Source organism: Heterodontus francisci, chromosome 9 (assembly GCF_036365525.1).
Source record: "Heterodontus francisci isolate sHetFra1 chromosome 9, sHetFra1.hap1, whole genome shotgun sequence".
Taxonomy (NCBI): Eukaryota; Metazoa; Chordata; class Chondrichthyes; order Heterodontiformes; family Heterodontidae; genus Heterodontus; species Heterodontus francisci.
This window is the reverse complement of record NC_090379.1, coordinates 120,910,287-120,938,042: the sequence shown is the minus strand read 5'-3', so window position 1 is coordinate 120,938,042 and position 27,756 is coordinate 120,910,287. Positions and strand designations below refer to the sequence as shown.

General features: G+C 46.1%; 1 protein-coding gene across 1 annotated transcript in view; it reads left to right on the top strand.

Annotated features, from left to right (window-relative positions):
- The window catches only part of LOC137373409 (uncharacterized), a 114,088-nt gene that overhangs the window by 69,565 nt on the left and 16,767 nt on the right, over positions 1 to 27,756 (top strand). Inside the window, 4 exon segments of the mRNA XM_068038226.1 lie at positions 15,929 to 16,037; positions 16,812 to 16,917; positions 21,999 to 22,127; positions 22,214 to 22,455. Coding sequence (XP_067894327.1) covers positions 15,929 to 16,037; positions 16,812 to 16,917; positions 21,999 to 22,127; positions 22,214 to 22,455 — 586 coding nt within the window.

Genomic DNA, 27,756 nt, shown 5'->3' with positions numbered 1-27,756 from the left:
GATGTAGTCTACTTGGACTTCAGTAAGGCATTTGATAAGGTCCCGCATGGGAGATTGATTAAGAAGGTAAGAGCCCATGGGATCCAGGGCAATTTGTCAAATTGGATCCAAAATTGGCTTAGTGGCAGGAGGCAGAGGGTAATGGTCGAGGTTTGTTTTTGCGATTGGAAGCCTTTGACCAGTGGGATACCGCAGAGATCGGTGCTGGGACCCTTGCTGTTTGTAGTATACATTAATGATTTAGACATGAATATAGGAGGTATGATCAGTAACTTCACAGATGACATGAAAATTGGAAATGCCGTAAATAGTGAGGAGGAAAGCCTTAGATTACAGGACGATATAGATGGGCCGGTAAGATGGGTGGAGCAGTGGCAAATGGAATTTAATCCTGAGAAGTGTGAGTGATGCATTTTGGGAGGCAAGGGAATATACAATGAATGGTAGGACCCTAGGCAGTACAGAGGGTCAGAGGGACCTTGGTGTCCTTGTCCATAGATCACTGAAGGCAGCAGCACAGGTAGATAAGGTGGTTAGGACGGCATATGCGATACTTGCCTTTATTGGCTGAGGCATAGAATATAAGAGCAGAGAGGTTATAAAATGCCAGTTAGGCCACAGTTGGAGTGCTGTGTACAGTTCTGGTCACCACACTATAGGAAGGATGTGATTGCACTGGAGAGAGTGCAGAGGAGATTCACCAGGATGTTGCCTGGGCTGGAGCATTTCAGCTATGAAGAGAGACTGGATAGGCTAGGGTTGTTTTCCTTAGAGCAGAGAAGGCTGAGGGGGGACCTTATTGAGATATACAAAATTATGAAGGGCATTGATAGGGTAGATAGGAAGAAACTTTTTCCCTTAGCGGAGGTGTCAATAACCAGGGGCATAGATTTAAGGTAAGGGGGAGAAGGTCTAGATTGGATTTCAGGACAAAAAGTTTCACCCAGAGGGTGGTTGGAATTTGGAACACACTGCCTGAAGGGGAGGTAGAGGCAGGAACCCTCACAACATTTAAGAAGTATTTAGATGAGCACTTGAAACGCCATAGCATACAAGGCTACGGGCCAAGTGCGGGAAAATGGAATTAGAACAGATCGGTGCTTGATGGCTGGCATGGACACGATGGGCTGAAGGGCCTGTTGCTGTGCTGTATTTTTTTTTATTTCCAAAATATACGTTCTTCATAAAAATCTGTAAAAATTACATTCCCAAACAGTTTAAAACAGCATCAAGTCAAAAAAATACAAACAGTGCAAAGGTGATCAGTTTCCTTCTATACAATCATGTGTTGCCTCACAACCCTTCCATTTCACATTTGTCCTGCCAGATACATTTTTACATTATACAGGAGACAGAAATTTTCCTGATACAGTTCGAGGGGTTTCCCATGGATCCAGCCCCTCAGTTCAGCTTGGTGGGGGGACCTTACACTGTGGTCTTTCCCCATTGAGCCTTTGCTGCGGCTGCCCCAAGCTTTAGTGCGTCCCTCAGCACGTAGTCCTGGACCTTGGAATGTGCCAGTCTGCAACATTCGGTGGTGGACAACTCTTTGCGCTGGAAGACCAGCATGTTTCGGGCAGACCAAAGGGCGTCTTTCACCGAACTGATAGTCCTCCAGCAGCAGTTGATGTTTGTCTCTGTGTGCGTCCCTGGGAACAGCCCGTAGAGCATAGACTCCTGTGTTACAGAGCTGCTTGGGATGAACCTCGACAAAAACCACTGCATCTCTTTCCACACCTGCTTTGCGAAGATACATTCCAGGAGGAGGTGGGCAACCATCTCTTCCCCACCACAGCCACCGCGGGGGAATTGTGCGGAGGGGGCGAGACTTCGGGAGTGCATGAAGGATCTGACGTCTTGGTGCTTGTTTGAAGGTTCTGGTGATGAGGCATTCCGCCAAATGACCTTGACGGTCTGTTTGGGGAACCATCCGACAGAATCTCTGTTGCTGTGCTGTATAACTCTATGACCAGCATCACCACCTGCAAGTTCCCCTCCAGGTCTCACCCCATGCTGGCTCGGAAATATAGTCATTCCTTCACTGTCATTGTGTCAACATTTTGGAACTCCCTGCCTAGCAGCACTGTGGGTGTACCTACACTACAGAGCACAGAGGTTCAAGAAGGTGTTTCACCATCACCTTGTCAAGGGCAATTAGGGATGGGCAATAAATGCTGGCATTGCCAGCGATGCCCACATCCCATGAATGAATAAAAAGGTTGAAATGGCATTCTAAACAGTAAGACCATGTTCAAGATTGCATTCTGAATCCAGATATAGCATCACAGATTGTAACTTACTTCAATACAATTGCTACTGAAACAGACAGCGCTCATTGGGAAGCTGCTCTGAGAAAAATTACTGTCTAACTATTAAGAAGCAAGTTTAAGAGTGACACTAGAACAGATCATTTCCTTCTTGGTGCTAATGGGGAATGAACACCAAAAAATACTTAAATCTTCACTGCACTCTCTCATGCGAAGATCCAGTAAACAAAAAAACTCAATTTCAAAAGCATGATTTTTTTAAATCTGTTTTTTGTGGAATGTGGGCATCACTGGCAAGGCCAGCACTTATTGCCCATCCCTAATTTCCCTTGAACTGAGTGGCTTGCTAGGCCATTTCAGAGGGCATTTTAAGAGTCAACCACATTGCTGTGGGTCTGGAGTCACATGTAGGCCAGACCAGGGAAGGACGGCTGAGGATTTCCTTCCCTAAAGGACATTAGTGAGTCAGATGGGTTTTTACAACAATCGACAATGGTTTCATGGTCACCATTAGGCTAGTTTTTAATTCCAGATTTATTAATTGAGTTCAAATTTCACCATCTGTCATGGTGAGATTCGAACCCATGTCCCCAGAACATTAGCATGGGCTCTGGATTACTAGTTCAGTGACGTTACCACTACACACTGCCTCCCCACTGTTGAGATACAGCTGCAAAATTGGACTTTTTTCCCCTTCAAGGACGTTCAAACCAGAGTACCTTAACAGTGGCGCAGTGGTTAGCACCGCAGCCTCACAGCTCCAGGGACCTGGGTTCAATTCTGGGTACTGCCTGTGCGGAGTTTGCAAGTTCTCCCTGTGTCTGCGTGGGTTTTCTCCGGGTGCTCTGGTTTCCTTCCACATCCAAAAACTTGCAGGTGATAGGTAAATTGGCTGTTATAAATTGCCCCTAGTGTAGATAGGTGATAGGGAATATGGGATTACTGTAGAGTTAGTATAAATGGGTGGTTGTTGGTTGGCACAGACTCGGTGGGCCAAAGGGCCTGTTTCAGTGCTGTATCTCTAAATAAAATATACAGAGAGACCATGCAAATTCAGGTTGAACCATCCAGTACTTTCCTTTTGTATAAAACATATGCGCTTCTCCAACAATCATAATGTAGAACATCTCTGTCAGTAGGTTGTGCGTTCAAATCCACATCCACAGACTTGAACACAAAACCTAGGCTGATATTCCAATGCAGTGCTGAGGGAGTGTTGCACTGTCGGATGTCCCATCTTTCAGATAACACCTTCAGCCAAGACCACATCTGTCCTCTCAGATGGACACAAATGATCCCATCAAGTTATTATAAAGAGCAGGGGTGTTCTCCCTGGTGCTGACAATATGTATCCCTCAAACAACGTCGCTAAATACGAATATGTGGTCATAGTCACCTTTCTGGGACTTTGCTATGTGCACCTTTCCTCCCGTATTTCTGGCATTAAAAGAAGGACTTGAATTTATGTAGCACCTTTCATGACCACAGGATGTTCCAAAGCATTTTACAACCAATGAAATGCTCTTGAAGTGTCATCACTCTTGTAATGTAGGAAACACAGCAGCCAATTTGCACACAGCAAGATCCCACAAACAGCAATGTCAGAATGGCTAGATCATCTGTTTTAATGATGTCGATGAAAGCATAAATATTGGCCAGGACACCCGGGATAACTCCCCTGCTCTTGGCATCATAGAGTCATACAGCACAGAAACAGGCTCTTCAGCCCATCGTGTCCGTGCCAGCCATCAAGCACCGATCTGTTCTAATCCCATTTCCCAGCACTTGGCCCGTAGTCTTGTATGCTATGGCATTTCAAGTGCTCATCTAAATACTTCTTAAATGTTGAAGGTTCCTGCCTCTACCACCCCTTCAGGCAGTGTGTTCCAGATTCCAACTGGATGAAAAATGTTTTCCTCAAATCCCCTCTAAACCTCCTGCCCTTTACCTTAAATCTATTCCCCCTGGTTATTGACATCTCCACTAAGGGAAAAGGTTTCTTCCTATCTATCCTATCAATGCCCCTCATAATTTTGTACACCTCAATCAGGTCTACCCCCAGGAATCTCTGCTCCAAGGAAAACAACCCTAGCCTTTTCAGTCTCTCTTCATAGCTGAAATGCTCCAGCCCAGGCAACATCCTGGTGAATCTCCTCTGCACCCTCTCCAGTGTAATCACATCTTTCCAATAGTGTGGTGCCCAGAACTGTACACAGTACTCCAGCTGTGGCCTAACTAGTGTTTTATACAGATCCATCATAACCTCCCTGCTCTTATATTCTATGCCTTGGCTAATAAAGGCAAGTATCCCATATGCTGTCCTAACCACCTCATCTACCTGTGCTGCTGCCTTCAGTGATCTATGGTCAAGTACACCAAGGTCCCTCTGACCCTCTGTACTTCCTAGGGTCCTGCCATCCATTGCATATTTCCTTGCCCTGTTAGTCCTCCCAAAATGCATCACCTCACACTTCTCGGGATTAAATTCCATTTGCCACTGCTCTGTCTATCTTACCAGCCCATCTATATCGTCCTGTAATCTAAGGCTTTCCTCCTCACTATTTATGACACCACCAATTTTTGTGTCATCTGCGGCCTTACAGAGAAACATAGAAAATAGGAGCAGGAGTAGGCCATTCATTATAATCATGGCTGATCATCCAACTCAGTAACCTGTTCCCGCTTTCCCCCCATACCCTTTGATCCCTTTAGACCCAAGAACTATATCTAATTCCTTCTTGAAAACATACAATGTTTTGGCCTCAACTGCTTTCTGTGGTAGTGAATTCCACAGGCTCACCAATCTCTGGGTGAAGAAATTTCTCCACATCTCAGTCCTGAAAGGTTTACCCCGTAACCTTAGACTATGACCCTTGGTTCTGGACTCCCCCACCATCGGGAACATCCTTCCTGCATCTACCCTGTCAAGTCCTGTTAGAATTTTATAGGTTTCTATGAGATCCCCCCTCACTCTTCTGAACTCCAGCGAATATAATCCTAACCGACTCAATCTCTCCTCTTACATCAGTCCCACCATCCCAGGAATCAATCTGGTAAACCTTCGCTGCACTCCCTCTATAGCAAGAACATCCTTCCTCAAATAAGGAGACCAAAACTGCACACAATATTCCAGGTGCGGCCTCACAAAGGCCCTGTATAATTGCAGCAAGACATCCCTGCTCCTGTACTCGGATCCTCTCGCTATGAAGGCCAACATACCATTTGCCTTTTTTACCGCCTGTTGCACCTGCATGCTTACCTTCAGCGACTGGTGTGCGAGAACACCCAAGTCTCGCTGCATATTCCCCTTTCAGTTTATAGCTGTTCAGATAACAATCTGCCTTCCTGTTTTTGCTACCAAAGTGGATAACCTCACATTTATCCACATGATACTGCATCTGCCATGCATTAGCCCACTCACACAACTTGTCCAAATCACCCTGAAGCCTCTCTGCATCTTCCTCACAACTCACCCTCCCACCAAGTTTTGTGTCATCTGAAAATTTGGCGATATTACATTTAGTTCCCTCATCTATATCATAAATATATATTGTGAATAGCTGGGTTCCTAGCACCGATCCCTGAGGTACCCCACTAGTCACTGCCTGCCATTCGGAAAAAGACCCATTTATCCCTACTTTTTGTTTCCTGTCTGCCAACCAATTTCTATCCATCGCAATACACTACCCCTAATCCCATGCGCTTTAATTTTACACGCTAATCTCTTATGTGGGACTTTGTCGAAAGCCTTCTGAAAGTCCAAATAAACCACATCCACTGACTCCCCCTCATCAACTCTACTAGTTACATCCTCGAAGAATTCTAGTAGATTTGTCAAGCATGATTTCCCTTTTGTAAATCCATGCTGATTCTGCCCGATTCTACCACTAATCTCTAAGTGCTCTGCTTAAAATCTTTGATAATGGACTCTAGAATTTTCCCCACTACCAACGTCAGGCTGACTGGTCTATAATTCCCTGCTTTCTCTCTACCTCTCTTTTTAAATAGTGGGGTTACATTAGCTACCCTCCAATCTGTAGGAACTGTTCCAGAGTCTATAGAACCTTGGAAGATGACCACCAATGCATCCACTATTTCTAGGACCACTTCCTTAAGTACTCTGGGATGCATACCATCAGGCCCTGGGGATTTATTGGCCTTCAATCTCATCAATTTCCCCAACACCATTTCTCTACTAATACTGATTTCTTTCAGTTCCTCTCTCTCTCTAAGCCCTGTGTTCCCCAACATTTCTGGTATGATATTTGTGTCCTCCTTTGTGAAGACAGAACCAAAGTATGCATTTAGTTGGTCAGCCATTTCTTTATTCCCCATAATAAATTCCCCTGTTTCTGACTGATCATACCTCCTATATTCATATCTAAATCATTAATGTACACTATAAAAAGCAAGGGTCCAGCACCGATCCCTGCGGTACACCACTGGTCACAGGTTTCCAAACGCAAAAACGACCCTTGACCATCACCCTCTGCCTCCTTCCACTAAGCCAATAGTGGATCCAATTTGCCAAATTGCCCTGGATCCCATGGACTCTTAACTTTTTAACCAATCTCCCATGCGGGACCTTATCAAAAGCCTTACTGAAGTCCATGTAGACTACATCAACTGCCTTACCCTCATCTACACATCTAGTCACCTCCTCGAAAAATTCAATCAACTGTGTTAGACATGATCTCCTGACAAAGCCATGCGGAGTTTCCTTGATTCATCCCTACTTCTCCAAGTGGTGATTAATCCAATAGTTTCCCTACCACTGATGTTAGACTCACTGGCCTGTAATTACCTTTTCATCCCTGCTACCCTTCTTGAATAATGGACTGTCCTCCAGTCCTCTGCCACTTCTCCTCTGGCCAGAGAGGATCTGAAAATTTCTGTCAGAGCCCCTGAAATCTCCTCCCTTGCCTCATAAAGCAACCTGGGATGCATCTCATCTGGGCCTGGGGATTTATCCACTTTTAAATCCGCTAAAACTGCTAATACCTCCTCCCTTTCAATGTTAATGTGTACAAGTATATCACAATCCCCCTCCCTGATCTCTACACCGACATCATCCTTCTCTATAGTGAACACAGATGAAAAGTAATCATTTAAAACCTCACCTATGTCCTCTGGCTCCACACACAGATTGCCACTTTGGGCCCTACTCCTTCCCTGGTTATCCTCTTGCCCTTAATATACTTAGTAAATGTCTTGGAATTTTCCTTTATCTTGCCTGTCAGTGTTTTCTCATGCCAACTCTTCGCTCTCCTAATTACTTTTTTTTTAAGTACCCCTCACCCCTACACTTTCTGTACTCCACTAGGACCTCCGCTGTTTTCAGCACTTTGAATCTGCCTTAAGCCTCCTTTCTGTTCCTGATGCAATCCTCTATATCCCTTGACATCTAGGGTTCCCTGGACTTGTTGGTCCTACCCTTCACCTTTACAGGAACATGTTGGCTCTGAACTCTCACTATTTCCTTTTTGAATGACTCCCACTGGTCTGATGTTAGACTTTCCTACAAGTAGCTGCTCCCAGTCCCACTTTGGCCAGATCCTGTTTTATCATATTGAAATCGGCCTTCTCCCAATTCTGGACCTTTATTTCCAGTCCAGCTTTGTCCTTTTCCATAACTACCTTAAATCTTACAGAGAAATGGTCACTATCCCCGAAATGCTCCCCCACTGACACTTCTACCACTTGTCAGGCTTCATTCCCTAGGATTAGGTTCAGTACTGCCCCTTCTCTTGTGGGACGTTCTACATTCTGGCTCAAAAAGCTCTCGATGCATTTTAAGAATTCCACCCCTTTAAGCCTTCTGCACGAAGACAATCTCAGTTAATATTGGGGAAGTTGAAATCCCCTACTATTATTACCCTATTATTTTTACACCTCTCTGAGACTTGCTTACATATCTGTTCCTCTATCTCTCCCTGACTGTTTGGAGGCCTGTATTACACACCCAGCCAAGTGATTTGCCCACTTTTTGTTTTTAAGTTCTACCCATATGGCCTTATTTGAGGAACCTTCTAAGATATCATTCCCTCCTTACGGCAGTAATTGACTCCTTGATCAACAGTGCAATGCCACCTCCTCTTTTATCCCCTCCCCTGTCTTGCCTGAAGATTCTATACCCTGGTATATTGAGCTGCCAGTCCTGTCCCTCCCTCAACCATGTCTCTGTGATAGCAATAATATCATAATAATATCAATCCCCAGGTGTTAATCAACACCCTCAATTCATCTGCCTTACTTGTAAGACTCCTTGTGTTAAAATAGATGCAATCCAGTCTTGCATTATTCGCTTGTGCCTCAACAAGTCTATATTTGCTCTGCCTTCCAGACTGACTCAATTTCTCTTCTATATTTGACTGTGCATCACCCCCTACTGTCCCTCCACTCTGTATTCCACCCCCCTGCCAAATTAGGTTAACCACGCCCCCCCCCCACCCCCCCAACAGCACTAGCAAACCTCCCAGCAAGGATGTTGATACTGTTCCGGTTCAGGTGCAACCCATCCAACTTGTACAGGTCCCACCTTTGACAGAAACAGACTCTGATCCAGGAAACTAAAGCCCTTCCTCCTGCACCATCTCCTCAGCCACGCATTCATCTGCTCTATCCTCCTATTCCTATACTCGCTAGCATATGGCACCGGGTGTAATCCAGAGATTATAACCTTTGAGGCCCTGCTTTTTAATCTGCTACTTTTTTTTTTATTCATTCATGGGATGTGGGTGTCACTGGCCAGGCCAGTATTTATTTACCATCCCTAGTTGCCCTTGAGAAGGTGGTGGTGAGCTGCCTTCTTGAACCGCTGCAGTACATGTGAGGTAGGTACACTCACAGTGCTGATAGGAAGGGAGTTCCAGGATTTTGACCCAGCGACAGTGAAGGAACGGCGATATAGTTCCAAGCCAGGATGGTGTGTGACTTAGACGGGAACTTGCAGGTGGTGGTGTTCCCATGTATTTGCTGCGCTTGTCCTTCTAGTTGGTAGAGGTTGCGGGTTTGGAAGGTGCTGTTGAAGGAGCCTTGGTGCATTGCTGCAGTGCATCTTGTAGATGGTACACACTGCTGCCACTGTGCGTCAGTGGTGGAGGGAGTGAATGTTTGTAGATGGGGTGTCAATCAAGCGGGCTGCTTTGTCCTGGATGGTGTCGAGCTTCTCGAGTGTTGTTGGAACTGCACCCATCCAGGCAAGTGGAGAGTATTCCATCACACTCCTGACTTGTGCCTTGTAGATGGTGGATAGGCTTTGGGGAGTCAGGAGGTGAGTTACTCGCCGCAGGATTCCTAGCCTCTGACCTGCTCTTGTGGCCATGGTATTTATATGGTCACTCCAGTTCAGTTTCTGGTCAATGGTATCCCCTAGGATGTTGATAGTGGGAGATTCAGCGATGGTAATGCCATTGAATGTCATGGGGAGATGGTTAGATTCTCTCTTGTTGGAGATGGTCATTGCCTGGCACTTGTGTGGCACAAATGTTACTTGCCACTTATCAGCCCAAGCCTGGATATTGTCCAAGTCTTGCTGCATTTCTACACGGACTGCTTCAGTAGCTGAGGAATTGTTAATGGTGCTGAACATTGTGCAATCATCAGCGAACATCCCCACTTCTCACCTTATGATTGAAGGAAGGACATTGATGAAGCAGCTGAAGATGGTTGGGCCGAGGACAATACTCTGAGGTACTCCTGCAGTCATGTCCTGGAGCTCAGATGTTTGAAATCCAACAACCACAACCATCTTCCTTTGCACTAGGTATGACTCTAACCAGCAGAGAGTTTTCCCCTTGATTCCCATTGACTCCAGTTTTGCTTGGGCTCCTTGATGCCATACTCGGTCAAATGCTGCCTTGATGTCAAGGGCAGTCACTCTCACCTCATCTCTTGAGTTCAGTTCTTTTTTCCATGTTTGAACCAAGGCTGTAATGAGGTCAGGAGCTGAGTGGCCCTGGCGGAACCCAAACTGAGCATCACTGAGCAGGTTATTGCTAAGCAAGTGCTACTTGATGGCACTGTTGATGACACCGTCCATCACTTTACTGATGATTGAGAGTAGGCTGATGGGGTGGTAATTGGCCAGGTTGGACTTGTCCTGCTTTTTGTGTACAGGACATACCTGGGCAATTTTTCACATTGCCGGGGAGATGCCAGTGTTGTAGCTGTACTGGAACAGCTTGGCTAGGGGTGCGGCAAGTTCTGGAGCACAGATCTTCAGTACTATTGCTGCAATATTGTCAGGACCCATCGCCTTTGCAGTATCCAGTGCCTTCAGTCGTTTCTTGATATCACGCAGAGTGAATCGAATTGGCTGAAGTTTGGCATCTGTAATGCTGGAGACTTTAGGAGGGTGTCGAGTTGGATCATCAACTCGGTACTTCTGGCTGAAGATTGTTGCAAATGCTTCAGCCTTATCTTTCACACTGATGTGCTGGGCTCCTCCATCACTGAGGATGGGAATAATTGTGGAGCCACTTCCTCCAGTTAGTTGTTTAATTGTCCACCACCATTCATGACTGGATGTTGCAGGACTGCAGAGCTTAGATCTGATCCGTTGGTTATGGGATCACTTAGCTCTGTCTATTGCATGCTGCTTATGGAGTTTGGCATGCAAGTAGTCCTGGGTTTAGCTTCACCAGGTTGACACCTCATTTTGAGGTATGCCTGGTGTTGATCCTGGCATGCCCTCCTGCAATCTTCATTGAACCAGGGTTGGTCTCCTGGCTTGATGGTAATGGTAAAGTGGGGGATATGCCGGGCCATGAGGTTACAGATTGTGGTTGCGTACAATTCTGCTGCTGCTGCTGATGGTCCACAGCGCCTCATGGATGCCCAGTTTTGCATTGCTAGATCTGTTCAAAATCTTTCCCATTTAGCACGGTGATAGTGCCACACAACACGATAGACTGTATCCTCATTGTGAAGGCGGGACCTCGTCTCCACAAGGACTGTGCGGTGGTCACTCCTACCAATACAATCGTGGACAGAAGCATCTGCAGCAGGCAGATTGGTGAGGACGAGGTCAAGTATGTTTTTCCCTCGTGTTGGTTCCCCCACCACCTGCCGCAGACCCAGTCTAGCAGCTATGTCCTTTAGTACTCGGCCAGCTCGGTCAGTAGTGGTGCTACCGAGCCAGTCATGGTGATGGACATTGAAGTCCCCCACCCAGAGTACATTTTGTGCCCTTGCCACCCTCAGTGCTTCCTCCAAGTGGTGTTCAACATGGAGGAGTACTGACTCATCAGCTGAGGGAGGGCGGTAGGTGATAATCAGTAGGAGGTTACCTTGCCCATGTTTGCCCTGATGCCATGAGACTTCATGGGATCCGGAGCTGATGTTAAAGACTCCCAGGGCAACTCCCTCCCTACTGTAGACCACTGTCCCCCCATCTCTGCTGGGTCTGTCCTGCCGGTGGGACAGGACATACCCAGGGATAGTGATTGCAGCGTCTGGGACATTGTCAGGTATGATTCCGTGAGTGTGACTATGTTAGGGTTTTGATTGACTAGTCTGTGGGACAGCTCTCCCAACTTTGGCACAAGCCTCCAGATGTTAGTAAGGAGGACTTTGCAGGGACGACAGGGCTGGGTTTGCCGTTGTCGTTTCCGGTGCCTAGGTCGATGCCGGGTGGTCCGTCCAGTTTCATTCCTTTTTATTGATTTTGTTGCAGTTAGGTACAACTGAGTGGCTTGCTAGGCCATTTCAGAGGGCATGTAAGAGTCAACCACATTGCTGTGGGTCTGGCGTCACATGTAGGCCAGACCAGGTAAGGACAGCAGATTTCCTTCCCTCAAGGACATTAGTGAACCAGTTGGGTTTTTACAACATTCAACAATGGTTTCATGGCCATCATTAGACTAGCTTTTTAATTCCAGATTTATTAATTGAATTCAAATTCCACCATCTGCTGTGGTGGGATTTGAACCCCTGTCCCCAGAGGAATACCCTGGGTCTCTGAGTTACTAGTCCAGTGATAATACCACTACACCACTGCCACCTAGCTCCCTAAACTCTTGTTGCATGACCTCATCCCTTTTTCTACCAATGTCATTGGTACTAATGTGAACCACGTCCTCTGACTGTTCACCCTCCCCCTTCAGCCTGCAGCCGCTCCATGACATCCTTGACCCTAGCACCAGGGAGGCAACTTTCCATCCTGAAGTCACGTTTGCAGCCACAGAAATGCCTATCTGTACCCCTTATGATAGAATTACCTATCATTATAGCTCTCCCACTCTTTTTCCTTCCCTCCTGTGAGGCTGAGCCACCCGTGGTGCCACAAACGTGGCTCTTGCTGCATTCCCCTGAGAAGCTATCTCCCTCAACAGTATTCAAAGTGGAATATCTGTTAGAGAGGGAGATGGACCCAGGGGACTCCTGCACTCCCTGCTTAGTTCTTCTACTCTGCCTGGCGGTCACCCATTTCCTTTCTGCCTGAGCAGTCTTTACCTGTGGTGTGATCACCTCCATGTACATGCTACCCATGATGATCTCAGCCTCATGGATACTCCACAGTGTCCTCCGCCGCCACTCCAGATCCGAAACACAGATTTCAAGTCGCTGTAGCTGGAGACACTTACTGAACACGTGTGAGCCCTGGACACAGGAAGTGTCCCTGACTTCCCACATTGCACAGGAGGAGCACTCCACATTGCCAAGCTGCCCTGCCATGAATTTCCCTTAATTTACTCAAAAAATTTAAGATTATTTACTCTGGGGGCCTTGATTCCCTAAAACCCACTACTTCCTGTCTAAAAGAATTAGTAATAATTACTAGTAATTATTAATAAATGACACTAATTGAAAACAAAAAACACACTTTAGTGTTACTAACCTTATCACTTTTTGAGATTGAGGTTTTGAGATTTAAAAAAGGAATTTTCTCTCACCTGAATTTTTAAAGCTATTTACAGGCACCAACAGCTTTTACTTACCCAACCAATCAGCTTACAGATTTCCCATGATGTCACTATAAGTCTTTCTTTTCCTCCTTTGAAATTCAGAGTGTGGAGAGAGAGAGAGAGAGGGAGAAACATAGGAACATAGGATCAGGAGTAGGCCATTCAGCCCCTCGAGCCTGTCCCGCCATTCAATGAGATCACGGCTGATCCATGGTCTAACTCAATATACCTGCCTTTGGCCCATATCCCTTAATATCTTTGCCTATCAAAAATCGATCTATTTCAGAATTAAAATTAACAACTGTTCTAGCTTCAACTGCTGTTTGTGGGAGAGAGTTCCAAACCTCTACCACCCTTTGCATGAAGAAGTGCTTCCTAATATCTCTCCTGAATGGTCTGGTCATAATTTTTAGACTATGCCCCCTAGTTTTAGGATCTCCAACCAGTGGAGATAGTTTATCTTTATCTCGCCTGTCTTTTCCTGTTAATATCTTGAAGACTTTAATCAGATCACCCCTTAACCTTCTAAATTCTAGCGAAAACAGGCCTAATTTGTGTAATCTCTCCTCGTAACTTAACCCCTGTTATCCAGGTATCATTCTTGTAAACCTACGCTGCACTCCATCCAAGGCCAATATATCCTTCCTAAGGTGTGGTGCCCAGAACTGCTCACAGTACTCCAAGTGGGGTCTAACCAGGGTTTTGTACAGCTGCAGCATAACCTCTGTGTCTTTATACTCCAATACTCTAGATATAAAGGCTGGCATTCCATTAGCCTTTTTGATTATTTTCTGCACTTGCTCATGGCATGCTAAAGATCTATGCACCTGAACCCCCAAGTCTCTTTGGACATCCACTGTACTTAACCTCTTCCCATTTAGAAAGTACTCTGCTCTATCCTTTTTTAGTCCAAAATGGATAATCTCACACTTGCCCGCATTGAAATCCTTCTGCCACAGTTTTGCCCACTCATCTAGTCTGTCAATTTTATGCTATCATCTAGACTGTCTACAATGCTGCCTAAATTTGTATCATCAGCAAATTTGGATATATGACTTACTATGCCATCATACAAGTCATTAATGAATGATGTGAATAATTGAGGCCCCAACACAGATCCCTGCGGGACACCACTAGTCACATCCTGCCAATCGGAGTACTTACCCATTATCCCCACTCTCCGTTGCCTACCACTCAACCAACTTTCTAACCATGTCAATAATTTGCCCTCAACTCCATGGGCTTCTACCTTAGTTAACAGTCCCTTATGTGGGACTTTATCAAATGCCTTCTGGAAGTCCATATAAATAACATCCATAAACACTCCTCTGTCCACTACCTTACTCACCTCTTCAAAAAATTCAGTGAGATTTGTCAGGCATGACTTCCCGTCATGAATCCATGCTGGCTGTCCCTGATTAACTGAGAAAGAAAGAGAGAGGAAAAAAGAAAGAGATTGCCGCCGCTTCGGTCCAAGGTAAGCGTAAGCTCGAGCCCCGCTCTTTCTTTTGTCGGTCCCGCTCCAGATCCGCCTCCTCCCAGGTCCGCCTGCCACCGCCGCTCTGGTGCCGCAGGATCTTTTACATCCACCTGAGGGGGAAGGCAGGGTGTCAGTTTAATGTTTCACCTGAAAGACAAGACCTCAGGTAGTGCAGTACTCCCTCACTACTGTACTGGAGTATCAGCCTTGATTTTTGTGCTCAAGTACTGCAGAAAACTTGAACCCCCAACCTTTTAACTCAGAGGTGAGACTGTGACCCACTGAGCCACAGCTATCAACAGCACTGAGTACACATCAAAAGAACTTCATTAGCTGTAAAACACATGAAAGGCACTACAAAAATACAAGTCTTCCATTAACAAAGGAGAAAAGACCCACCAATGGAACAGTCGGTAACAGAACATCAGTCTCCTCTTACCTTAGAGAAATCAAGGTATCGAACGCAGTGTTTGATACAATTGTTATAATTAATATATTCATTTTGCATGACCCTGGTGAGGAGTGGGAGTGGATAATTTTCACTGTTTTACATCATTGGATTTTGTCTATGAGTATGAAATTTGAATTTCCCCTCCGTGTAATTACTAATAAATGGAAGATTATCCTACCCAGAGGGCAACGCGAACGTGAATACGACCTATCTCCATCAGACGGGCAGCAACGCGCAGACGCAGTAAGTACCCGCCCCTCGGAGCCCGCCTGTCTACGCGGAGTATGCGCGGTGCGGCTCCCGGAAGTTGAGCGGGGCGAGTGCAGCATTAGTAGCACCGAGTCTCAGCGCCTCTCAGGCCTCGAGTTAGAGCTGCCGGGCTCAGTGTTGCGGGGAGAGGGAGGCACCCCCATCCTGATCGCCGTTTCTACCGAGTCAGGAAGCCTGTGAGTTGATTGGCTGGTAAGTATTGTAATTTTGTTTTCTTTTCTCCAAAGTTAGGAAGTTAGTCCAAGGTGCTGGAAAATAAACATTCCAGTTTTCATCAGAACAAGCGGGAGCTTCTCGAGATTGAAGTGACACCAACAGAAGAGAAGTCAGAAGCTGGGCGTCTTCTCTATTATAATAGTAATGTTTATTAATCATAGTAAGGTTTATGAGTTGTAGCGAGGTTTATTAGTATGAGTAAGGTTGTTTGGCAGTAGGAAGATTTATTATCTAATAGATAGATTATGACAGGGCTGCTCCAACCTGTAGAGTGCACATCCTTTGCTATGTAGGAATTCCAAGACCCTTTCCATGTCCTGGATAACCATTTGTGCAGGAAGTGTTGTCAGTTGCAGCAGCTCACGCTCCATCACTGCAACACATCCATGAGCTTGAGAGCTTTGTGGACAACACATTTATAGATGTGGTCACCCCACAGATGAAGAGTATGTAGGGAGAGAGGGAATGGGTGGCCAACAGAAAGTCAATAAGAAACAGGCAGGTAGCGCAGGAGACCTCTGAGTGTATCTCAGTACTCAAAATGGGAGGTAAGTCAGACACTGGAGTGGTATAAAATTGATAAAGAGGTATTAGAAAGGCTGTCTGTGCTTAAAGTGGATAAAGCACCAAGGCCGGATGAGATGCATCCAAGAATACTGAGGGAAGTGAGAGTGGAAATTGCAGAGGCACGAGCCATAATTTTTCAGTCTTCCTTTGACTCGGGGATTGTGCCAGAGGACTGGAGAATTACAAATGTTACACCTTTGATAAGCACAGCAACTTCAGGCCAGTCAGTTTAACTTCACTGGTGGGAAAATTTCAAAAAAAAAAGTAGGGACAAAATCAATAGTCTCGTGGATAAATGCAAGTTAATTAAGGAAAGCCAACATGGATACCTTCAGGGAAAATCATGTTTAACTAACTTGCTGGAGTTTTTAAGGAGGTAACAGAGAGTGTTGATGAGGGCAATGCTGTTGATGTGGTGTACATGGAATTTCAAAAGGCGTTTGATACAGTGCCACACAACAGACTTGTGAGCAAACTTGTAGCTCATGGAATGAAAGGGACGGTAGCAACATGGATATGGAATTGGCTGAGTGACAGGAAACAAAGAGAAATAGTTAATGGATGTTTTTCAGGCTGGATAAAGATTTGTAATGGAGTTGTCCAGGGATCAGCGTTGGGGCCCTTGTTTTTCCTGATATATATTAATGACCTAGACCTTGGTGTACAGGGCACAATTTCAAAGATTGCTGATGATACAAAACTTGGAAGCATCGTGAAATATGAGGAGTATATTGTAAAACTTCAAAAGGACATAGACAAGTTGGTGGATTGGGCAGACAGGTGGCAGATGAAGTTCAATGCAGAGAAATGTGAAGTGATTCATTTTGGTAGGAAGAACATGGAGAGACAATATAAAAGGGTGCAATTCTAAAGGGGGTGCGGGAGCAGAGGGACCTGGGTGTGTATGTGCACAAGTCATCGAAGGTGGCAGGACAGGTTGAGAGAGTGGTTAATAATGTATAGAGTATCCTGGGATTTATTAATGGGGGCATAGAGTACAAGAGGAAGGAAGTTATGTTGAACTTGTATAAGACACTTGTTCAGCCTCAGCTGGAGTATTGCATCCAATTCTGGGCGCTGCACTTGAGGAAAGACGTGAGGGTATTGGATAGAGTACAGAAAAAATTCACGAGAATGGTTCCAGGGATGAGGAATTTCAGTTATGAAGATAGATTGGAGAAGTTAGGACTGTTTCCTTGGAGAAGAGAAGGTTGAGAGGTGATTTGATAGAGGTGTTCAAAATCATGAGGGGTCTGGACAGAGTAGATAGAGAGAAACTGTCCACTCATGAAAAGATCGAGAATGAGAGGGCACAAATTTAAAGTATTTGGTAAGAGAAGCAAAAGTGACATGAGGAAAAACTTTTTCACACAGCGAGTGGTTAAGGTCTGGAATCTGCTGCCTGAGAACGTGGTGGGGGCAGGTTCAATGGAAGCATTTGAAAGGGAATTAGACAGTTATATGAAAAGGAAGAATGTGCAGGATTATGGGGAGAAGGCAGGGGAATGGAACTGAGGGAATTGCTCTTTCAGAGAGCCAGTGCGGACACAATAGGCTGAATGGCCTCCTGCTACGCTGTAATGATTCTGTGATCCCACTCTCCATCCAGTATTAAGGGTGGGAAGGATAATCCAGGAAATTATAGGCCAGTGAGCCTTACGTCAGTGGTAGGGAAACTATTAGAGAGGATTATTCGGGACAGGATTTACTCCCATTTGGAAACAACCGAACTTATTAGCGAGAGACAGCATGGTTTTGTGAAGGGGAAGTTGTGTCTTACTAATTTGATTGAGTTTTTTCAGGAAGTGACGAAGATGAGTGATGAAGGAAGGGCAGTGTATGTTATCTATATGGTCTTTAGTAAAGCCTTTGACAAGGTCCCGCATGGCAGACTGGTACAAAAGGTGAAGTCACACGGGATCAGAGGTGAGTTGGCAAGATGGATACAGAACTGGCTCGGTCATAAAAGACAGAGGGTAACAGTGGATGGGTGTTTTTCTGAATGGAGGGATGTGACTAGTGGTGTTCCACAGGGATCAGTGCTGGGACCTTTGCTGTTTGTAGTATATATAAATGATTTGGAGGAAAATGTAGCTGGTCTGATTAGTAAGTTTGCGGACGACACAAAGGTTGGTGGAGTTGCAGATAGTGATGAGGATACAGCAGGATACAGATTGGTTGGAGACTTGGGCGGAGAAATGGCAGATGGAGTTTAATCCGGACAAATGTGAGGTAATGCATTTTGGAAGGTCTAATGCAGGTGGGAGGTATACAGTAAATGGCAGAACCCTGAGGAGTATTGACAGGCAGAGAGATCTGGGCGTACAGGTCCACAGGTCACTGAAAGTGGCAACGCAGGTGGATAAGGTAGTCAAGAAGGCATACGGCATGCTTGCCTTCATCGGTCGGGGCACAGAGTATAAAAATTGGCAAGTCATGTTGCAGCTGTACAGAACCTTGGTTAGGCCACACTTAGAATATTACGTGCAATTCTGGTCGCCACACTACCAGAAGGACGTGGAGGCTTTGGAGAGGGTACAGAGGAGGTTTACCAGGATGTTGCCTGGTCTGGAGGGTATTAGCTATGAGGAGAGGTTGGAAAAACTCGGATTGTTTTCACTGGAACGACGGAGGTGGAGGGGTGACATGATAGAGGTTTACAAAGTTATGAGCGGCATGGACAGAGTGGATAGTCAGAAGCTTTTTCCCAGGGTGAAAGAGTCAGTTACTAGGGGACATAGGTTTAAGGTGCGAGGGGCAAAGTTTAGAGGGGATGTGCGAGGCAAGTTTTTTTACACAGAGGGTGGTGAGTGCCTGGAACTTGCTGCCAGGGGAGGTGGTGGAAGCAGGTATGATAGCGACGTTTAAGAGACATCTTGACAAATACATGAATAGGAAGGGAATAGAGGGATATGGGCCCCGAAGTGCAGAAGGTGTTAGTTTAGGCAGGCATCAGGATCGGCGCAGGCTTGGAGGGCCGAATGGCCTGTTCCTGTGCTGTACTGTTCTTTGTTCTTTGAAAATGATGGTCCATCTGGGGGCGTGCAGCCAAGTCTGTGGCACCATGGTTGGCTCAGCTGCAGGTGGACACAAAGCAGACTGGAAAAACAATAGTGATAGGAGTTTTGATACTTCGGGGAATATACAGGCGTTTCTGCAGCTGCAGGCATGAATTCAGGATGGTGTGTTACCTCCCTCAGGACAAGGTACAGCAGGGCGCATGCACGGCCATCCTGGGCCAGGAAGCAGGGCGAGAGAATGTTGTGAATTTCTATCCTGAACTGACAATGATGGCTTTTGTAAATTCGTTTTACAGGGGCTTGGAAGACAACGATTTGCAGACAGCAAAACTCAAAGCAAGCATCAGATCAACATCTGACAGAGTCACTCCATTCATAAGGGCCTGAATATCATCAGCTTTTTAAATGTGGAAGGAAAAGATTTTTCTGTTCCTTCTGTGGGAAAAGATTTCAGGTGTCAGTGTAACTGGAAAAGCACTGAGATACACAAAAACCCTAGTTAGACAACAGCTGGAGTATTGTGTTCAGTCCTGGGCACCACACCTTAGAAAGGATATATTAACTTGAAGGGAGTACAGCATAGATTTAACTGAATGATACCTGGACTCCAAGGGTTAAATTATGAAGAGCAATTACACAAATGAGTCATTGTCATTACGGCACAGAAGGAGGCCATTCAGCTTTTTGATTCCATGCCAGCTCTCTTCAGTTTAGTTTAGAGATACAGCACTGAAACAGGCCCTTCGGCCCACCGAGTCTGTGCCGACCATCAACCACCCATTTATACTAATCCTACACTAATTCCATATTCCTACCACATCCCCACCTGTCCCTATATTTCCCTACCACCTACCTATACTAGGGGAAATTTATAATGGCCAATTAACCTATCAACTAGCAAGTCTTTGGCATGTGGGAGGAAACAGGAGCACCCGGAGGAAACCCACGCAGACACAGGGAGAACTTGCAAACTCCACACAGGCAGTACCCAGAATTGAACCCGGGTCGCTGGAGCTGTGAGGCTGCAGTGCTAACCACTGCGCCACTGTGCCGCCCTAGTGGCGTAGTGGTTAGCACTGCAGCCTCACAGCTCCAGCGACCCGGGTTCAATTCTGGGCACTGCCTGTGTGGAGTTTGCAAGTTCTCCCTGTGTCTGCGTGGGTTTTCTCCGGGTGCTCCGGTTTCCGCCCACAAGCCAAAAGACTTGCAGGTTGGTAGGTAAATTGGCCATTATAAATTGCCCCTCGTATAGGTAGGTGGTAGGGAAATATAGGGACAGGTGGGGATGTGGTAGGAATATGGGATTAGCGTAGGATCAGTATAAATGGGTGGTTGATGGTCGGCACAGACTCGGTGGGCCGAAGGGCCTGTTTCAGTGCTGTATCACTAAACTAAAAAAAAAACAACCCCAGCTTCTCCAACATCACCTTGTGGCTAAAATCTCTCATCCCTGGAACCGTTCTGGTAAATCTCCTCTGCACCCTCTCGGAGCTTCACATCCTTCCTAAAGTGTGGTGATCAGAACTGGACACAATACTCTTGTTGGGGCCTAATCAGAGCTTTATAAAGGTTCAGCATAACCTCGCTCCTTTTGTACTCAATACCTCGATTTATGAAACCCAAGATCCCAAATGCTTTGCCAACTACTCTCAATATGTTCCGCCACCTTCAATAATCTATGCACATGAACCCCAAGTCCATCAGTCCCTGCACACTCTTTAGTAATGTACTATTAAGTGTATATTGCCTTGCCCTACCCCTTCTGCCAGAATGCATCACCTCACTATGAGGGTTGTATTGTCTTGAGTTTTCAAGATATTAACTGATATGGAAATAGCTTCTCTGTATTTACCCTTCATTGGAGAATACAGTAGTAGGGGGGGGGCATAATCTAAAACTTAGAGCCAGACCTTCATTAATCCACCGCTGGGTCCTGTAAACCCGAGCATTAATCCTCCAAAGTTCTCTATTTGACCTGTTAATGTCTGTCTTATATTGCTGCCCCTTGTTCTGACTCAATGATAATTTTAAAGACCTCTATCAGATCTCCTAGTCTTCTCTTTTCCAGAGAAAGGAGCCCCAGTCTGCTCAGTCTTGCTGGATAGTAATATCCTCTCTGGTGACATCTTTGTAAATCTATTCTGCACTTTCTTCACTGCTTCAATATCATTTTTTAATACGGAGACCAGAACTGCTCACAGTCCTTCTCAGTAAGGTTCTCTATAAATTTAACATTCCCTCCCTGCTGTTGCATTGTATTCCTCTGGAAAAGAACATCAGCTCTTTCTTTGCTCTCTTATCGACTTGTATTGCTCCTTTTAATGATTTATGTGACTCTGTTCCCAGATCTCTTTGCTCCTCTGCTCCATTTAATTTCTTACATTCTAACCAATAACTGGCCTCCTTATTCCTCCTCCCAAAATGAACCAGCTCACATTTCACTATGTTGAATTTTATTTCCCATTTATCTGTCCAGTCTGACAGCCTGTTTCTGTCTTCCTGGATTTCAGTGCAGTCCTCCACATTATTAGTTCTACCGTCCAATTTGGTGTCATCTGCAAATTGTGAAAACATCCCTCTAATTCCTGAGTCCAAATGTGGGTAAAGAACAGAAGTCCCATTGTACTGCACACCATAGTTGATGACCGGGCACTCGGGTTTCTGTATAATTTATTTAATAATCTTGTTCATTGTCTCTCCGGCCCCAATCTCCATGATGGACACGAAAATAATCATTCATTGGACAATTGGACCATTCAATGGCAGATTAATTACCCAGGACTCCCCGTGGGTCAGAAGTACCTTTATCAATGTCTACAGGAGCTCGGTGTTCTTGTGTGGGATCGGACTGTGCTCTGACTGCAGTGCGGGTGGTGGAGATGGACTGAGGCCGACCAGGTGGTTCAGGAGGCAGGAGGAGATTGTGGGCACAGGGGAGGAATTGGAGCTGTGGGTGGGCTGGGAAACTTCATAAACTCCTGGGAGCGGCCTGAGGCCTCGAATAAGAGCCCACAGGCCCTGTGTTTACCCTGTAGTGACAGGCTCGGGGAGCAGGGGAACTGGCTGCCACCTTGGACAGGGTGGGGTCAGGGTGCTTATGCCACCATATTGGTGAGGGCACAGTGGGTGGGGCTTCAGGGTCTCTTCCCAAACCAGTTCCTCGTGCCCGGGAGATGGAGCTTCCTGGACAACAGGGTTTTCAGCAGCTTCACCCACTCCCAGGCTGCATGTGATGTTTGTAGCCTCGAGGAGTCCATGGGCCATGTATATATTCAGTGTGAGATGTTACAGTCCCTGTATAGTTACCTGAAGGGGAAGCTCCTCAACTTAGAATCATAGAAATTTACAGCATGGAAGGCCATTCAGCCCATTGTGTCCATGCTGGTCGACAAGGAGCCATCCAGCCTAATCCCACTTTCCAGCTCTTGGTCCATAGCCTTGTAGGTTCGGGCACTTCAAGTGCATGTCCAAGTACTTTTTAAATGTTATGAGGGTTTCTGTCTCTACCACCCTCCCAGGCAGTGAGTTCCAGATCCCCACCCTCTGGGTGAAAACATTTTCCCTTGAAGCCCCTCTAAACCTCTTACCTGGTTATAGACTCCTCAACCAATGGGAATTGGGCTTTCCTGTCCACTCTATCGAGATCTCTCATAATTGTCTACACTTCAATTAGGTCTCCATTCAGATTCCTCTGTTCCAAAGAAAACAGCCCTCACCTATCCAATCTTTCCTCATAACTAAAATTCTCCAGTCCAGGCAGCATCCTTGTAAATCTCCTTTGTACCCTCTCTAGTGCAATCATATCTTTCCTATATTGCGGTGACCAGAACTGCACACAGCACTCCAGCTGTGGCCTAACCAGAGTTTTATACAGTTCAAGCATAATCTCCCTGCTCTTATATTCTGTGTCTCGGCTAATAAAGACAAGTATCCCATATGGCTTCTTGATAAACCTGCCCAGCCACCTTCTGGGATCTATGAACTTGTACACCAAGGTCACTCTGTTCCTCTATACTTCTCAGTGTCCCACCATTTACTTTGAATTCCATTTGCTACTATTTTGCCCACTTGACAAGTCGATTCATATCATCCTGCAGTCTACAGCTTTCTTCTTCATTATCAACCACACGGTCAATTTTTTATCATCTGCAATCTTCTTAATCATAACCCCCTGTATTCAAGTCCAAATCATTGATATATACCACAAAAAGCAAGGGACCTGATACTGAGCCCTGCGGAACCCCACTGGAAACAGCCTTCCAGTCACAAGAACACCCATCACCCATTACCCTTTGCTTCCTGCCTCTGAGCCTGTTTTGGCTCCAACTTGCCACTTTGCCTTGGATCCCATGGGCTTTTACTTTCATGACCAGTCTGCCATGTGGGACATTATCAAAAGCCTTGGTTACACTTTAGCCCCACTCTCCTGATCTTTGCTCATTGTGGAGGTGGGTGGGTCAGTCGGAGGATCTTCTCCTGGCCCTGCTCTTGGGCCTGGTTAAAACAGAAATGTGTAGATCCAGTATGGGCAGGGACCATGTTGGGGATGGAGTCACTCTGGCTCCTGGCCTCTCTTCCGTGGTCTTGTCCGTGCTCGGGTAGCTCTGGAGAGGGAGCACACTTGATACCATCTGTGACTGGTGGTACTTCAGGATACAGAGTGTCTCATTGTCACTGATAACAACATTCTGGTTTAGTTGGGAAGGTTCCCTCTGCTTTTGTTGCGACTTTGTTGTTTATTTTGGCTGCTTTTAGTTTGAATGGGGGGCACGGAGTGGAGACTTTGCCTGAGTGAGAAGTAATCAGAGTGTGAAGATGGGAATTTGGTTCACGTGGGAATTTGGTGCAGAGGGGGAAAAGAGGAATTGATGTGTGACATTCCAGCAAAGAGGGTAAGTGATTGGTTGATGAACATTTTCTCTTTTGTGGGATGTGGGTGTTGCTGGATAGGCCAACATTTATTGTCCATCCCCAATTGCCCTTGACTACTGAGTGGCTATCTCAGCCATATCAGAGGGCAGTTAAGAGTCAACCACTTTGCTGTAGGTCTGAAATCTCATATAGGCCAGACCAGGTAAGGACAGCAGATTTCTATTCTAAAGGGCATTAGTGAACCAGATGGGTTTTTACAACAATTGACGATGGTTTCATGGATTTTAAATTCCAGATTTATTAATTGAATTTAAATTTCACCCATTTACTATGGTGGGATTTGAACCGAGGTCATCAGAGGTTCTGGGTTAGTAGTTTAGTTCTTTTGGGCCTCCTTATCTCGAGAGACAGTGGATACGCGCCTGGAGGTGGTCAGTGGTTTGTGAAGCAGCGCCTGGAGTGGCTATAAAGGCCAATTCTGGAGTAACAGGCTCTTCCACAGGTGCTGCAGAGAAATTTGTTTGTTGGGGCTGTTGCACAGTTGGCTCTCCCCTTGCGCCTCTGTCTTTTTTCCTGGCAACTACTAAGTCTCTTCGACTCGCCACAATTTAGCCCTGTCTTTATGGCTGCCCGCCAGCTCTGGCGAATGCTGGCAACTGACTCCCACGACTTGTGATCAATGTCACACGATTTCATGTCGCGTTTGCAGACGTCTTTATAACGGAGACATGGACGGCCGGTGGGTCTGATACCAGTGGCGAGCTCGCTGTACAATGTGTCTTTGGGGATCCTGCCATCTTCCATGCGGCTCACATGGCCAAGCCATCTCAAGCGCCGCTGACTCAGTAGTGTGTATAAGCTGGGGATGTTGGCCGCTTCAAGGACTTCTGTGTTGGAGATATAGTCCTGCCACCTGATGCCAAGTATTCTCCGAAGGCAGCGAAGATGGAATGAATTGAGACGTCGCTCTTGGCTGGCATACGTTGTCCAGGCCTCGCTGCCGTAGAGCAAGGTACTGAGGACACAGGCCTGATACACTCGGACTTTTGTGTTCCGTGTCAGTGCGCCATTTTCCCACACTCTCTTGGCCAGTCTGGACATAGCAGTGGAAGCCTTACCCATGCGCTTGTTGATTTCTGCATCTAGAGACAGGTTACTGGTGATAGTTGAGCATAGGTAGGTGAACTCTTGAACCACTTCCAGAGCGTGGTCGCCAATATTGATGGATGGAGCATTTCTGACATCCTGCCCCATGATGTTCGTTTTCTTGAGGCTGATGGTTAGGCCAAATTCATTGCAGGCAGACGCAAACCTGTCGATGAGACCCTGCAGGCATTCTTCAGTGTGAGATGTTAAAGCAGCATCGTCAGCAAAGAGGAGTTCTCTGATGAGGACTTTCCGTACTTTGGACTTCGCTCTTAGACGGGCAAGGTTGAACAACCTGCCCCCTGATCTTGTGTGGAGGAAAATTCCTTCTTCAGAGGATTTGAACGCATGTGAAAGCAGCAGGGAGAAGAAAATCCCAAAAAGTGTGGGTGCGAGAACACAGCCCTGTTTCACACCACTCAGGATAGGAAAGGGCTCTGATGAGGAGCCACCATGTTGAATTGTGCCTTTCATATTGTCATGGAATGAGGTGATGATACTTAGTAGCTTTGGTGGACATCCGATCTTTTCTAGTAGTCTGAAGAGACCACGTCTGCTGACGAGGTCAAAGGCTTTGGTGAGATCAATGAAAGCAATGTAGAGGGGCATCTGCTGTTCACGGCATTTCTCCTGTATCTGACGAAGGGAGAACAGCATGTCAATAGTCGATCTCTCTGCACGAAAGCCACACTGTGCCTCAGGGTAGACGCGCTCGGCCAGCTTCTGGAGCCTGTTCAGAGCGACTCGAGCAAAGACTTTCCCCACTATGCTGAGCAGGGAGATTCCACGGTAGTTGTTGCAGTCACCGCGGTCACCTTTGTTTTTATAGAGGGTGATGATGTTGGCATCGCGCATGTCCTGGGGTACTGCTCCCTCGTCCCAGCACAGGCATAGCAGTTCATGTAGTGCTGAGAGTATAGCAGTTTAGTGATATTACCATTATGCCATCACCTCCCCCCTCCCATCTAAGCTAAGGAATTTTGATGGGATTAGTATAACATTAATTGGAATAATAAAAATCTTCTGAAACTCAGGTAATTTATTTGTAAGGTTTTATTAGTAGTAGTCAGGTTTACCAACAGTAGTGAAGCTTAGTATGTGGGAGCTGATGGACACCAGTGTGATCCACGGCAAACACGTCTGCAGTCACACCCCTTAGATTAGAGTCATAGAGTCGTACAGCATAGAAACAGGCCCTTTGGCCCACCGCGTCCACGCTGACCTTAATGCCTATCTATACTAATCCCACCTGCCTGCATTAATTCCATATCCTTCTATGCCTTTCTCACTCAAGTACCTGTCCAGATGCCTCTTAAATGTTGCTACTGTTCCTGCCTCCACCACCACCTCAGGCAGCTCATTCCAGATACCCACTATTCTTTGTGTGAAAAATTTACCCCTTTGATCCCTTTTAAACCTCCTCCCTCTCACCTTAAATCTATGCCCTCTAGTTTTAGTCACCCCTACCATGGGAAACAGACTCTGGCTATCTACCCTATCTATGCCTCTCGTAATTTTATATACCTCTATCATGTCCCCTCTCAGCCTCCTTCACTCCAGGGAAAACAGACCCAGCCTATCCAATCTCTCTTTATAACTCGAGCTCTCCAAACCAGGCAACATCCTTGTGAATATTTTCTGCACCTTCTCTAGCTTAATCACATCTTTCCTGTAGTGCGGTGACCAGAACTGCACACAGTACTCCAAATGCAGCCTAACCAACATTATGTACAACTGTAACATGACGTCCCAACTCTTGTACTCAATGTCTCGCCCGATGAAGGCAAGCATGCCATACACCACCTTCACCACCCTGTCTACCTGTGTTGCCACTTTCAGGGAACTATGTACTTGCACCCCAACGTCTCGCTGCTCAACAACACTTCCCAGGGCCCTGCCATTCACTGTATATGTCCTGCCTGGTTTAACTTCCTAAAATGCATCACTTCACACTTGTCTGCGTTAAATTCCATTTGCCAATCCCTTGCCCATTTTCCCAGTTGATCTATATCCTGTTGTAATCTTAGACAACCTTCTTCACTGCACACTATATCACCAGTTTTGGTGTCATCTGCAAACTTACTAATCATGCCCCCTACATTCACATCCAAGTCATTAATATGTATAACAAACAACAGAGGGCCCAGCACCGATCCCTGCGGCACACCACTGGTCACTGGCCTCCAATCTGAAAAACAACCCTCCACTACCACCCTCTGCCTCCTATCACCAAGCCAATTTTGTATCCTGTTTGCTAGCTCACCCTGGATCCCATGTGTTCCAAACTTCTAGACCAGCCTACCATGTGGGACTTTGTCAAAGGCCTTGCTAAAGTCCACGTAGACAACGTCCATTGCCCTGCCCTCGTCAATCCTCTTGGTCACCTCCTCGAAAAACTCAATCAAATTCGTGAGACATGATTTCCCACGCAGAAAGCCATGTTGACTATCCCTAATCAGACCATGCCTTTCCAAATGCATATAAATCCTGTCTCTCAGAATCCCTTCCAATAACTTTCCCACCACTGATGTAAGGCTTACTGGCCTGTAGTTCCCTGACT